This window comes from Taeniopygia guttata, chromosome 17 (genome assembly GCF_048771995.1).
Source record: "Taeniopygia guttata chromosome 17, bTaeGut7.mat, whole genome shotgun sequence".
Lineage (NCBI taxonomy): Eukaryota > Metazoa > Chordata > Aves > Passeriformes > Estrildidae > Taeniopygia > Taeniopygia guttata.
In genome coordinates, this window is record NC_133042.1 from 6,368,898 (window position 1) to 6,381,761 (window position 12,864).

Here is a 12,864-nt window from a genome sequence, read left to right on the forward strand (position 1 = left end):
TCCAGGACGTGATTTGGCCCAAACTGCTGTATCCAAGGGAATACAGGAGGAGTACAAACTTCCCTTGCATTTGAGAAACCAGGGGAACCTTCTCACCCCCTTTGCACCCACTTCCATCAAATCCTTCCAAATGACAGCTCAAAGAAGTTTCCAAAGAGCCACAATAAAATATTTTTCTTGAGAAGAATTGCATTTGTGCTTAGAGTGAGAAGCAGCTCTGGGCCATTTGCTGTCCCTTAGGAAAGTTAAATGCCACTAATTTTTGCCACTAATTATTGCCATCTAGTAGTTACTGTCATTAAAAAACTCAAAAACCAAAACCTCACAGGAATGAGAAAATATAATGTTTATTAGAAGAAGACACCATGGTACATCAAGCTATAAAGAGATTCCTGACAGATGATGATTCTTTAAAAAATAAGAATAGAAACAAGACAACCACACTGGCCAGATTGAACAAACCTTAACACACAACAGCAGTTCCTATGCAAGTCCAGGTGCAGGCAGCTGAGTAACCAAAAACACTTATCAACATCAGAGGGACTGAGTAGTTACCAAAACAGCTGGGTTAAGCAGGAGAACAGCCTATAAAACCATTTATATTTATACACATATAAAAGGATAAAAACAATTCAAATTCAAGTAACTTTAGTCTTTAAGTTATGTTATATACAATTTTTTTTTTATACTGGGAGAACTAAGGGCACGTATTTAACAAAGGGATTTTAAAAAGCCACAGTCCAGTTTATAATTACCAATTCCTAAATAATTTGGCAAGCATTAAATAATCAGATATATCCTAGATAAAAAGTGCATCAGCATGGTTAACTTTTACCTATTTATTTTATATAAGTCTAGGCTCTGCATGATGGTTACAGCAAACAGCAGAGCTGCAGCCCTGGGAATGCCAGAGCTATCCCTAAGGAATTACTGATCTCATCAGAGGTGAGGGGTAACAGGAGCCAAAATGCTCATCAGCCCACAGCTCCAGAATAGATTTTATCAAGAAGTTCAACCTCCCAAGCCAGCCTCCATTCCTGCATGTCACCCAAACCAACATCCAGGCTGTTTGCATGCTGGAAGGGGATGTGGTGTTTCTGTTGGGTGCAATGCAGGGTTTGCACAGAGCTGGTTACTCCATGCAGGATTTTTTGTGTCACACGATTTCACAACATCCCTCAGTGAAAGACAGTTTTGTTCCCGAGCAGATGATGAGGTACACAGTCAGTGACACAGGGTGGTCGGTCTCGAGCTGAAAGGCCCAACCAGTTCCTGTGTTTGAGAGTTCTCAGCACCAGACACCAGAAAAGCCCTGCAAGATGCTACCCCCAGGTGTGCACAGAACAGCTTCCTGCAGGAATCCCAACGGGAGCAGAGCCTGCAGCTCTCCTTTCTATTCAGAAGGACAGCAGTGCTGTTTGCACTAAATGGACACAGTCAGGGCAGCACCTTCGCCAGCAGTGACATTTCAGAGCTGACCTGGTACCTAACAAAGTCTTTCAGTGATGGAGATATGACATGTGCATTCATCTCTTCTAAAGAAAACCTTCTCAAATAGAGCTCTTAAAACAACCGTAGCAGCAAACCAGGAGGATAAAGGGTGGACAGGCCTATGCAAACCTACTCAGAGATTTTCTGAAGTGGTTTGTGCACATCTGGAAAAAAAAAAAAAAGGCAAAACAAGATAGGCATTACTGTTCTTTTGGTGACAGGGTTTGCCAACACCCTCTGAGCAGAGGCAGCCCTGTAAATGTCATCAGGAGCTGTCACACGGGGCCTGGCAGGGCACAGACCCAGCTTGGCTCCTCTAAGACTACGATCAGGGGGGCACCAGCAGCACACAACTTACCTGTCCTGCTCAGCTCAGCTCTGCAGCACAGCCCTGACCACACAGACTCCAGCTGAGTGAAAAAGCAGCTTCTCACAGAGCACTGAGCAGTGGCACTGAGCAGCCCCTGGCTCGTGGCACAGACACAGCCTGGCCAGGCAGGAGAGGCTGAGCCAGGACTGGCCCTGCAGGGGCTGCTGTGAGCTCCCACCCTCCTGCCACCAGCCTTTCCTGGTGCCAGCTGCTCAACCTTCTTTCCAAAAAGAGGAAAGGATTACTAAAGTTTGCAAATGCTTTAGTATTTACAATGTTGTCATCAGGAATGTCATCACTTCTATTTCAAGGATTGAATCAAGTCACTTCTACCAATACCTTAAAAATCAATTTGCAGCTTGCAACAAAGTTCATCTTTTAAACACAGCAGCATTTCCTGCAAATCTTTACGCTGCATTCTATAAAGCATTCTCTTTAAAACCAGAGACTTGAGAAATAAAAGAGGTAAACATTATTGTTCCTATACATCAGATATTCACAGATCCATTTGATTTTGTTCCTGAAATCCAGCAAAATCAATGGAAAAACTTGAAATTATCTAGAAAACCTCCATTGTGGCTACAGGCATGGCTGCAGCTGTATCAGCCTTCACCCCTGGCACAGTTTGCACTTTTACTCTGATGGAAGGTGTCCCTGCCATGGCAGAGGGTTGCAATGAGAGGGTCCCTTCCAACCCAAACCAGTCTGTGATTCCACGATTTCCAATCCTTCAGCCTTGTTCTGGGTATAAAGGGGAAGGGATGATCCATGTTCCTCTTTCAAAGGTTAATAAAAACCAACAGAGGGGGCTAAGCTTTTTGCACTCTTCTGCATCTCAACTGACCGTGTATTTGCCAACAGGAACATAAAACTACTGTATTATGGCAAAATAAAACAAGGCCCAGATTTTCACCTGCAGCAGACAAGGGATTGCACTGATTAACACCCAACACTGAACTGCTCAAGTTTCAGTGCTGATTTATGGGTACAGTCCTGGTCCTCTCTTCCTGCTGCCCATAATCCCCAAATAAAATGGTTTCGTTTGCTTTTGACTGGGATGAGGCCATTTGTTTCACACCAAGAACTCTCAAATCTAGGAAAAACAATAATCTGAAGGATTAAATGACTGAATAAACACAAAAAGTTTAACACAGTGGAGTTCTGACACTGTCCTGACTTGAAACCTTTTGATTTCTCAGTGTATCCCATTACCAGGTGTTCAGCACTGGCATTTACTGCAGCCAGGTCTGCCCTGCAGCACTGCTTCCTTACACAAAACATTTGGGAGGAATTAAAAGCAACAAACAGCAGCTTACAGAGTCCAAACTCTGAATGTCTCCATTGATCTAATGTAAGCAAAAATTAAACCATTAGTTCTGGTCATCTGCAACAGCAAATACATCTGAAATGCAGCAAGGTGTGAAAGAACAGAGGAGCTTTCTCAATGTTTTTCCCATTTATCAAGGACCACAGAGTGCTGTGTAGAGGGGTTTTGGTAAGATCTCCCCTTCCCCTTCCACACACACTGAACTAAATTACCACCAGTTTTCCATCCAAAAGGTCCCCAGAACACAAGAGGCTCTGAAAAACTCCCACACAGACACAAACCAGCAGTCTAAATATTCCCTCCATGAAGTTCCACCGAGTGACTTTGGGACAAACAATTCACTTTGTGGATGTGTCTGAGATGCCACCTGGGCATCTGAGGAGAGCCTGAACGATCCCAAAGGGTTTTGTGCTTCCTGCACTAAGCTGGGCGTGCAATGGCAACGACAGTTGAGCAAACACTGTCCAGGAAAGGCTGCATTTCCCCTCTGCTTTCAGGAGTCCCCCACACTACCCTTCTCTGAGCAAGAAAAGCACGTTTTGCAGTACAACAAGCCATAATTAGTCCACATACGGAATAATGCACTTGGTGGCATTGTACAGACTCTTAAAAGGCTCTATCTGCAACACAGAGCAGCTTCAGGCTTGGATTATCTCTGTGAAAGCAAATAAAACAATAATAATAGCATTAAATATAGGTCATAGCACCTTTGGCATTTTTGTCCAAATAGACTTCAACATAGGATGTGGGGACATAGCCCTCCTCATCTTCGTTCCTTCGGATCCGCGTCCACCCGTCCCCTTTGTCTTCTTCTATTACATAGAGCATCTCTCCTTCTGCTACAGAGATTGTTCCTTCATTCTGACCTGAAACACACAGCAACAGGCACTTCAGGCTGTGCTGCACAGCAGGAATCAGTAACTCAAACCACGGATGGACATGGGTGCATCATTGGCAGCCAGAACAGGAGTTTGTGATTCAGGAGGCAGCAGTGTACATAAAGTACATAAAGAACCAGAAATGTGACCCTGACAGCAGAGTTTTGGTTCTTTCTCTTGTAGAGTTCCTGTACAACAGGAGAAAAATCCTGTCTTGGTGCCTTTCTACAGAATCACACCAGAGCCTCACTTGCCTTTTGGCTTTTAAGGTTTAATGGAGGTTTTCCACTTGCCCTTGGTATATGAACTTAAAAATCCCAGCCTGAAAGGAGGGTAAAGTTTGAGTGATACCTTCAAATGTATAGAGCGCTTTACATGTTCCTATGGTGGGTAGTGGTTCTTCATCATCAAACTCATCGTCAAAGTCTGTTGCAGGTACTTTCATCTCAGTCTCCTGGCTTTGCTCTTCTGTGTAACTGCCATCGGGGCTGCTCAAGAGAGGAAAAACACAGCAACTATAGCAACCAACCTCAGCAGCAGGGAGAACCACTCGGTCACCAGGCTTGGGACAAGGGAAAACAACTCCAGCTGGAGCAGCTCAGTGATTCCAGAGCTTGCTTGGAGCTGGCTGTGACTACAGATAAGTGAGAACCCTCCCTTTTACCATTAAAAGCTGTAAAAAGGCACTGCTTCACAGCAGCGAGCGAGGGGGCTGTCACACAGCTCATCACAGTCAGACAGCAGCTCTTTGAGGCAGGCTGAGGCAGGTGAGGCTGCCTGTGAGCCTCAGCCTGTACAGATACTGTACCTCTCCCTGTCCTGGGCACAGCTGTTCACTCCTGATGGGTTCTGTGCCTCGTAGACTCCGCTCTGGCGCCGGGGCTGCTCCGTCCGTGCCGGCAGCCGCCCCTCCACCTCTGCCAGCCAGCCCTGCCAGACAGACAGACAGACAGACAGAGATCACCCTGCTGGGACACTCCTGACACCCAGGCTGCAGAACACAGGCTGGTTTGTAAGCAGGTTCACATTTTCCTTTGAGTGGCAGTGGTCAGTTGTTCAAATTCTGGATTGTCTAGCTGAAAAACACACTAATTGAAAGTGTAACTGTTTTTTGGCACTGGGGCCCGGAAACACCCTGACAGAAGCAGTTAACAGCCAGCAGGAGATGATGCTGCTCTAGTCACTATCAAGTAAAAAGATGTGTGGCTGCTTAGAGTAGTCTAACACCAGAAACTCAGCAACTGCTGAATGCACAAGAACAAAAGCTGGGGGGAATGAAAGAGCCACTGATTTCAAACAGGTAGGAAAGCAATGGATAGTAAACCCACATCTGAAATTAATGGGCTGTATCTGTTTATGTTCAAAGCATAATGTAGTAAGTGAAGTCTTTTCTCAGCTGTCTAATCCTTCTCATGTAATTATAATGGGCTTCATATATTCCAAACACTCCCCCTCTGCTCTGGAGATTTTATATCACTAAGCAGCTTCCTGTTCATGGCAGACTATTCCTTAAAACATATTTCATCTCATGGTTTCTGTCTTGCTTTAGTCTCTAAATGGTGCTTTGCTTTTATGTCACTCTGATTTTCCACAGATATCTGTAACATGATGCTTCAATGTATTTAATTAATTAAATAAGCATCTGAAGCCCCCTGGGCAGTCCAGAGAGCATCACATTTTCTCTTCACCTCCACTTAGCATAATTTGTTTTCTGTGGCAAATTTAACTGTGGGCTGACTGCCACAGGAGATGGTGCAAGTTTGTGTTACACAAACCAAAGACCCCAATTAATGCAAGTGCTCACGTAGCCCTTCCCTCACCAAAGTGCATCAATACATCTGGAAAAGCCAGGAAGGCCCTGCTCAGACCTGAGCATTTGCTGAGCTGCTTTTTACTGAAATGTCTCTTCTCATACCTCGAATTTCTGAACTTCTAATCGCAGCTTCTCAATGTTCTGCCCAAGCTCTGCCAATCTGTGGTCTACGCTCGCTGCGTCGCCCATCTGGGGGTTCTTGATGTACACATCTTTCATCTTTGTTAAGGCATCTCTGAGGGGCAAAATAAAAATAAAACACGTTTAGTGCACCTGGGGTAAATACCTTTAATAAACTGTCTCTTCTTCACCCTAAAGTTCAACCTATCTGTTACAAAGGGAACTGAGAACACCTAGATGGGGCTTTTGCCCTGTATAGAACCAGCCATTAAAAAAGAGCAGTAAAATTATTTGCCAGAAGAGAATTTACACTGTCAGAGATAAAAAACAGTGAGTTACCTACAACATGAGAAGATATTTGATATTGATTTTTAGCCTGACATGGTTTTTTATGTAGTACAACAGTACATACTTGCTGCCCTGGGGAAAAAAATAATAATACATCTCACCACAATTGCAATCTATGACAGCTCCAACTTTCTAGACTAATATCTTCCCAGTTTTCAGGGCATAGACAAACAGTTAAATCATTATCATCCATCATGAGCTGACCTTCAGTTGAGAAAGTGGAACAAAGGTGTATCAATAACAGAAATGGAGGGCAAACAAGAAATTCTCACCCTGCCTGTTGCAGCCTGTCTTTAGCAACCCAAATAATCTGAAAGATATTTATTTGTTTCACACTGCTTAAAAGGAAGCTGGCTCCAGATGGTTTGTGTTTGCCACAGCACAGGGACAGATGGACTCGAGGCTACAAAATGTGACCCCGGCCAAGTCCCAGGGCAGCTTCTCTCAGCTGCTGATGGACATTTCAGAGCTGGAAATGGAATTGTGGGCTGGTTTTAGGCACAACTATTCAGATTTTCTCTAGGCATTAGCTGGTGGGAGAGAGGTTAATGAGAGTCCCACGGTTCAAGTTAACACTCTTTATATTTTAGAGTTTCCCACCAAACTCTTGACAATCGCAATCCTGTGCCTTTGCCCTGTGTGTATGGAGACTGGGAAAAAGTGTGGGTGGCAAGGAAGTGGGACTGTTCTGTGCCTGAAGCCTTAAGGGACAATGTTGCAAACATATGACTCACAATTATTACTGTTTGTTTAACTCTTATTTAACTGCTGGTGCTATTTTCTCCATCATAAACTCTTATTTAAACTTCACTCTGCTGCAATACCATATCTGATTTTAGTGTTGGGTTACCTCAGAGCCAATAAAGAACAGAAAGAAAAACCTACACAGAGACAAACTTAAGTTACCGCAGAGGAAAAAAACAAAGCAATGAGAATTCATATAACCACATGCAATTTTCTTTTCTTATCCATGATAGAAAATATAAAGGAGAAATTCTGGGTTAGTAGGCAAAATAAATAGGTTCTTGAAAGCAAACTGACACAAGATGTAGGCACATGTGTACAAATGCAAAGCAGTATTTAGGGAGAGACCAGTCTTGAAATCCTTCAGGGAAGAAAAGTTCTGCGTCTCACAAACAAAACATGCTGAATCTTTAATGCAACTACAGAATGTGAACAAACACAAAGCACAAATACAGGCTGCCAGAATCAATTAAAAGTGTGGAGCTAAAATAGCCTTATTCTCAATCAGAATGATAAATGCAGCCTTGTAGAAAAAGCATTCACAGAAGCACAGGACTCATTATCTTCCTGCTTCCAGGAAATCTGAGCTACAGATCAGGCTTTGGATGATGCCATCATCTCATAACAGCCTCTCCTGTTGGGATCTACCCACATCCAACACACACAGGGGCTCTGCTCAGTGCAATTTCACTTTTCATTGGAGAGGTTTGGCTCACCTTGAATCCATCTCTTTCTGAATGTCCCTGTTTAGTTCATCGACCTTTTGCTGAAGCTTCTTCCTTCTTTGCTCAGGTGGGAGATTGCTGAAGTCTTCTGGGCCTGCTCCCTGCACAGAGTGGAATGGAGGGCGGGGGGAATAAGGAAAAAAATTAATAATCAATCTGAAAGAACCCTTTGGGATTGCATTTTGAAAGCAGCTCACAAAAACCTGTACAAAATCACAGTGGTCTGAAGCATTGTTATAATTTCTAGTGTGTTATCAGTGCCTGAATGGTGAGGAATCTGGATGCCCTCAAAATGATCCCAGGAACATCCTGCTTCCCTAACAGTGGCTAATGGAAGACCAGCTGGAGAATTCCAGAATTCAACAGCAAAGATGAGAAATTATTTTTATCTACAGTTTTATCATAAATTTTTAAAAACAGAGATCCCTTCTCATGGAAATCTGATCCTTCCTGCCTTCTTTCACTCAGCTACAAACAGCATTCCCATAAAAAAGTGGTTCCTGGCTTTTATTCCCGTGCCACAGTTGCACTTCTCCTGTGCATTGCTGACTGACTGCTGGTCCAACACAGTTCATTTATGTCAGAAAATAAATTACATAATGTCATTTACAAATGTCAGGGCTCTCCTGAACACACCAAGCTAACAGAGGCATTCCCCACTGGACTCTGCAACTTAAAAAACATGCTGCTTACTGTCCAGGGTCCACATTCCACGCCAAAGTCTCTCAGTTTTTCCTCTCTCACTTGTACTCACATAAAAAACAGAAGTTATATCAAAGCCATGGAATCAGTCAGTTTGAAATCATAACCAAAGGAAAAAAAATTGAAGACCACAGTGGTTACCTTTGTGTGGTTCTGCTTGCAAACCCCTTTTCTGCCTTCTGCTATGTCTCCTCTTGATTGCCTCAATTTGATACAGCAGATAGATGACACATAAAATACATCCACACTCTTTTCTTCAGAGTAAACCTATTTTTGTCTTGCCAGAAGGCAATGGAGGCAGATTGGGTGGGCTATACTGAGCACATATTAATACTGATTAGTTGCACCATAAGGGAATGAGGTTCTTGTGCATGAGATTGAATTTGGGCAGGTTTTGCCCATTTTTGCTTCTGCTCATTCCCTGTCCCATTTCTAAGGGGGAATATGGGAGATAGAAGGGTAAAACCACAAAGCTGAGTAACCAGATTCAGTGGTCCATCAGCTTACTGAGAGCCTGTGAGCAGGGCTGGGCCATCAGTCCTGCTAAATCACCAAATTTCTCTCTGAGGAGAGGGATTTAGAGGAGACACTGCCACAAAAGCTGCTCATTGGACCTTGGCTCTGTACTGAATGTGCTGGGACTCTGTGACTTTCTCCTGCAGCTGCAGAACAAGCTGTTCAAAAGTCTGGGGGTGCCAGAGGTCACCTTCTCCTCTGGACTGGCCATTCCAAAGTCACAGAGCAGGCCTGAGGGAACTGCTGTTGTACTGATTGTCAGCCAAAGATGGCATGTGCTTCTAGGGAAGCCTTGATCATCTCTGCAATAACACATTTAAAATTCCGTTTGTGAGACAATGAGAAAGCAAATTTAAGACAAATTACTAAGAAAGTTATGCTGACTCTGAAACTTTCCCCACACAGAGTCCTACCAGTGCTTACATTACTTGATGTGCCTGGTAGAGGAGAGATCTATTTTCATTTATTCTTTAACATTTATTTTGCTCGACAGCTACTCCCACATCACAACAGATATGAGAGTGATTCAATCTATTTTATGGATAATCTACACTAAAGCCACACACATCTTTTTAAGGCAAAGCATCTGGAGCAGCTTTGTAAACAAACAAGCACTTACAGGAAAGTCTAGATAACATATTCTGATATATCCTCCTCACTTCTAAGCAAAAGAGACAGGCTCGAAAATATCCCCAGCTGTACATTAGTAGAATGCAACAGATAGAGTGAAATTTGGAAAAGCATCATTTTGGTATCTCATTTTTGATTCTTCAAGTTCAGTCAAGAGTTCTAAGCTGGACTAAATCCAGCAGCTTGGCTCACAATGCTTCAGACCAAGGCAGGAGTGTGGCATGGAGCTGCACACCCAAGGCTGGGAGGTGATCTCACTCCAACTTTAGGCTGTGCTCAGAAATTTCCTGTCAGAAGCTGGAGCCCCTGCTTCAAAAAGGAGAGTCAAGGAGCAGTTTTTGCACATGCTGGGCACATTTCATGCTCTCAAGCACAAACACACCTGGGCTACCTCTCAAGCCGTGGACATTGCCTGTGTTTTTAGAAATGCTGCAGCAGTGAGGTGAGGGGAAAGCTGTGCTATTTCTGATGTGCTGCTCACAAGGTCTCCTTGCAGAAAGATATTGAGTTAGGATTCAAATTGTCCCAAGATGAAGGACTGTGAAAACAGAGCCTGTATCAGGACCAGTTTCTGGACTGAAGCTATATGTGATAACATGAGCTTTTTCAGCCCCAGTTTTGGCTCTTGCATAGTGAGGATCCATGAGGAGATTACAAAAAGCTGCTTTTCTTCATCTGAGGTGAAATGGGTCTCAGCCCTCCCTGCACATCTTTCCAATTTCTGCAATTCCCAGGGAAAGGCCATGTCAGCCATTTTTGGAGGATTTATTCCTACATACAAAGGCTTAACTTAGCTACATAGCACACCAGCACTGTGACCAAGAAAATGAGTGGAAATTCAGTATTAATGCAGTGGACTCCCAGGACAGTGGCTTGGCAACAGCCAAAAGAAGGTTTGCATGTATTCCAGGCACTCCCATCATTCCTCAGACCTACCACAGCTCTTCAGTGAGAAGCAACCTTGCTAAAGGAGCTCAAGAAAGTCTCTGTGCTGCCAGAGCAGCAGCAGGACCCAAAACACGTGTGGCCCACATGTTTTTCAGGATGAGCTGCCGTGAGCAGAAGAGGCCCACAGTGATGTGTACAAGCACAAGATAAGTGTAGAATCCCACAGATTGTGTTGGAGGGGATCTTAAAGCTGATCTTGTTCCAACCCCTGCCATGGGCAGGGACACCTTCCACTGTCCCAGGGTGCTCCAAACCCCATCCAACCCCAGCCTTGGACACTTCCAGGGATGGGGCAGCCACAGCTTCTCTGGGCACCCTGTGCCAGGGCCTCACCACCCTCACAGGGAAGGGAAAGAGCACCCAAAGGCACAAGCTGGTGAGGAGTAAGAGAATTTGGAAGCTGACATAGTTTAGGTGTCCCTGTGGATCCTCTGAGGTCCCCAAATGCCATCAGTGGCTGCAGCTCTCGCATGTTTGCACAAGGAGGGGCAGCAAACCAGGCACGTTCTCCTGCTGAGGGGCTCTCCAGGGCCAAAGGAATGTGGCCAAGCTGTGTGGCATAGCAAGGTGTGGAGTGTCTCAAGCAAAACAGTTCCTTGTGCATGGGGTTCAGCACGTAATTTGCTTTCCCAGGTCTGCTCATCCCTTCCCTTCCCAGCTCAGTAACATCTTTATCTTACCATAGCTCAAGTAACCTTCCCTGCTGCATCCAAGATGGAATGTAAGATTCACACAGACTCATACGTCCCAATTTGCAAATTCAAATCAGATTGAGTTAACCTTGTTGGTTAAGGTTTACAGAACTTTAATTAATACCATTATTGGTTATTCTGAAGGACTACATAGGGCTGTAAAATGTAGGTGATAACGATGCAGATTTCCAGTAATACTGGACATGGAAAGCAAACTTTGCAGCTACTTTACACAGAAACCCATGCATGGCTCTCTGGAAAAAGTCCAGCAAGCACAGAGGCCTTTATTTTAATTTCCCCCCTTCTTTTAATGTTTTAATGTATGCTTATATAGTAGCAGAATTGCTCAATACTGTTTTTCTACATTTTCATAGCCCTAGATTATAATAAGTGAAAACTAAACTATATATTAGAGTTAATTTTTTAGCAGCTTATTAGAAGACTGAATTCTGATCACCTCTATTAGACTCCAGACCTGTGTATTCAGATTTATCTGATAAACGTCAAAAAAAGCAAACACAAAGAAGAAACAAATTTAACAGTTAATTTCAGTGTCATGTCATATGTGGCACAGTGCACATTAAAACACACACAGGAAATTGTGATTAAAACACAGGACAGGCATGCTGTAAATGTGCTTACCAGCTTGAGAGAAAGCTTCATGTAAAATTGGAGAGATACAGGGTGGGGGGAGAGAGAGAAAAAACAACAGTGCATCAGTAGAAGAGGAACTTTTTCAGGTTGATGTTACAATAAAATGACACAAACCCCTTGCTGTTGGAAGGCAAAATGGGTCACACTAACAGATCTGTGCAAAAGTTCACAAGATGGGCTTGGGCAGCTGCCATGACCTGGCCAGAAACAGGAATGGGAATGCTGGACCTGGGCACAGGTGAGATCAGGCCTGGACTGACTGACAACAGCTACACCAACAGCACTGGGAGTTCTCACCACAGCACTGAGGTGGGAAAAACTCGCAGCTTGCAAATGCATGGGCATCACTTTAGATGAAAAAAGTGCTGAAATGCATCAACCACTTCATGGAAGGGCTTTGGGGCTTCAGCCCTGAGCCAAACTTTGGTGGAGAGGTGAGGAGCTCCAGCAGCACCCAGCACCACGGGACCTCCAGGGAATGCCTGCCCCTTGGCTACAGCCAAAGGGCAACAGCCCTGACTGTCCCTGTGGACTGCAGAGTGCTGCCCAGGCAGGCACAGAAAGCCATTTCACATTCTTGAACAATTCAGAAACAAATACTCAGACTCAAACGTACTTTGGCCATAGTCACACAAGGTCAGGCCCAAGGAGGAGGAGAAAAACATCTATTCTCTTGACACCAAATTGGTTCTATGACAGCATGATAAGACATTATTCAGCCTCCTTAAACGATATACATGATCTAATTCTTCAGAAGTTACCACATTTCCTGGGACAGAGCCCAAATATTATCTTTTAGTTATTCTGGGAAAGCAAGACTGAAAGCAGTGTGTGCCCATGGAGTGGCACCTCTGCCCTGCCTCACCTGCACTCACAGCTCTGGGCAGGTGCCCCAGAAACTCCCAG

General features: G+C 44.2%; 1 protein-coding gene across 35 annotated transcripts in view; it reads right to left on the bottom strand.

Moving 5' to 3' along the window:
- The window catches only part of FNBP1 (formin binding protein 1), a 92,693-nt gene that overhangs the window by 3,646 nt on the left and 76,183 nt on the right, over nucleotides 1-12,864 (bottom strand). For 13 of the 35 annotated variants that reach the window (XM_072936566.1, XM_030287009.4, XM_072936577.1 and 10 more), the window contains 8 exons: nucleotides 11,947-11,961; nucleotides 11,762-11,797; nucleotides 7,808-7,917; nucleotides 5,982-6,114; nucleotides 4,875-4,996; nucleotides 4,418-4,557; nucleotides 3,896-4,054; nucleotides 332-1,655 (listed from right to left, as the gene is read on the bottom strand). In XM_072936566.1, the coding sequence (XP_072792667.1) occupies nucleotides 1,621-1,655; nucleotides 3,896-4,054; nucleotides 4,418-4,557; nucleotides 4,875-4,996; nucleotides 5,982-6,114; nucleotides 7,808-7,917; nucleotides 11,762-11,797; nucleotides 11,947-11,961 (750 nt within the window). In that variant the 3' untranslated portion in view covers nucleotides 332-1,620. Of the gene's footprint in view, nucleotides 1-331; nucleotides 1,656-3,770; nucleotides 4,055-4,417; nucleotides 4,558-4,874; nucleotides 4,997-5,981; nucleotides 6,115-7,807; nucleotides 7,918-11,761; nucleotides 11,798-11,946; nucleotides 11,962-12,864 lie in introns of those variants that run through there. The other 22 variants (XM_072936572.1, XM_072936571.1, XM_072936588.1 and 19 more) reach the window with 10 other exon arrangements.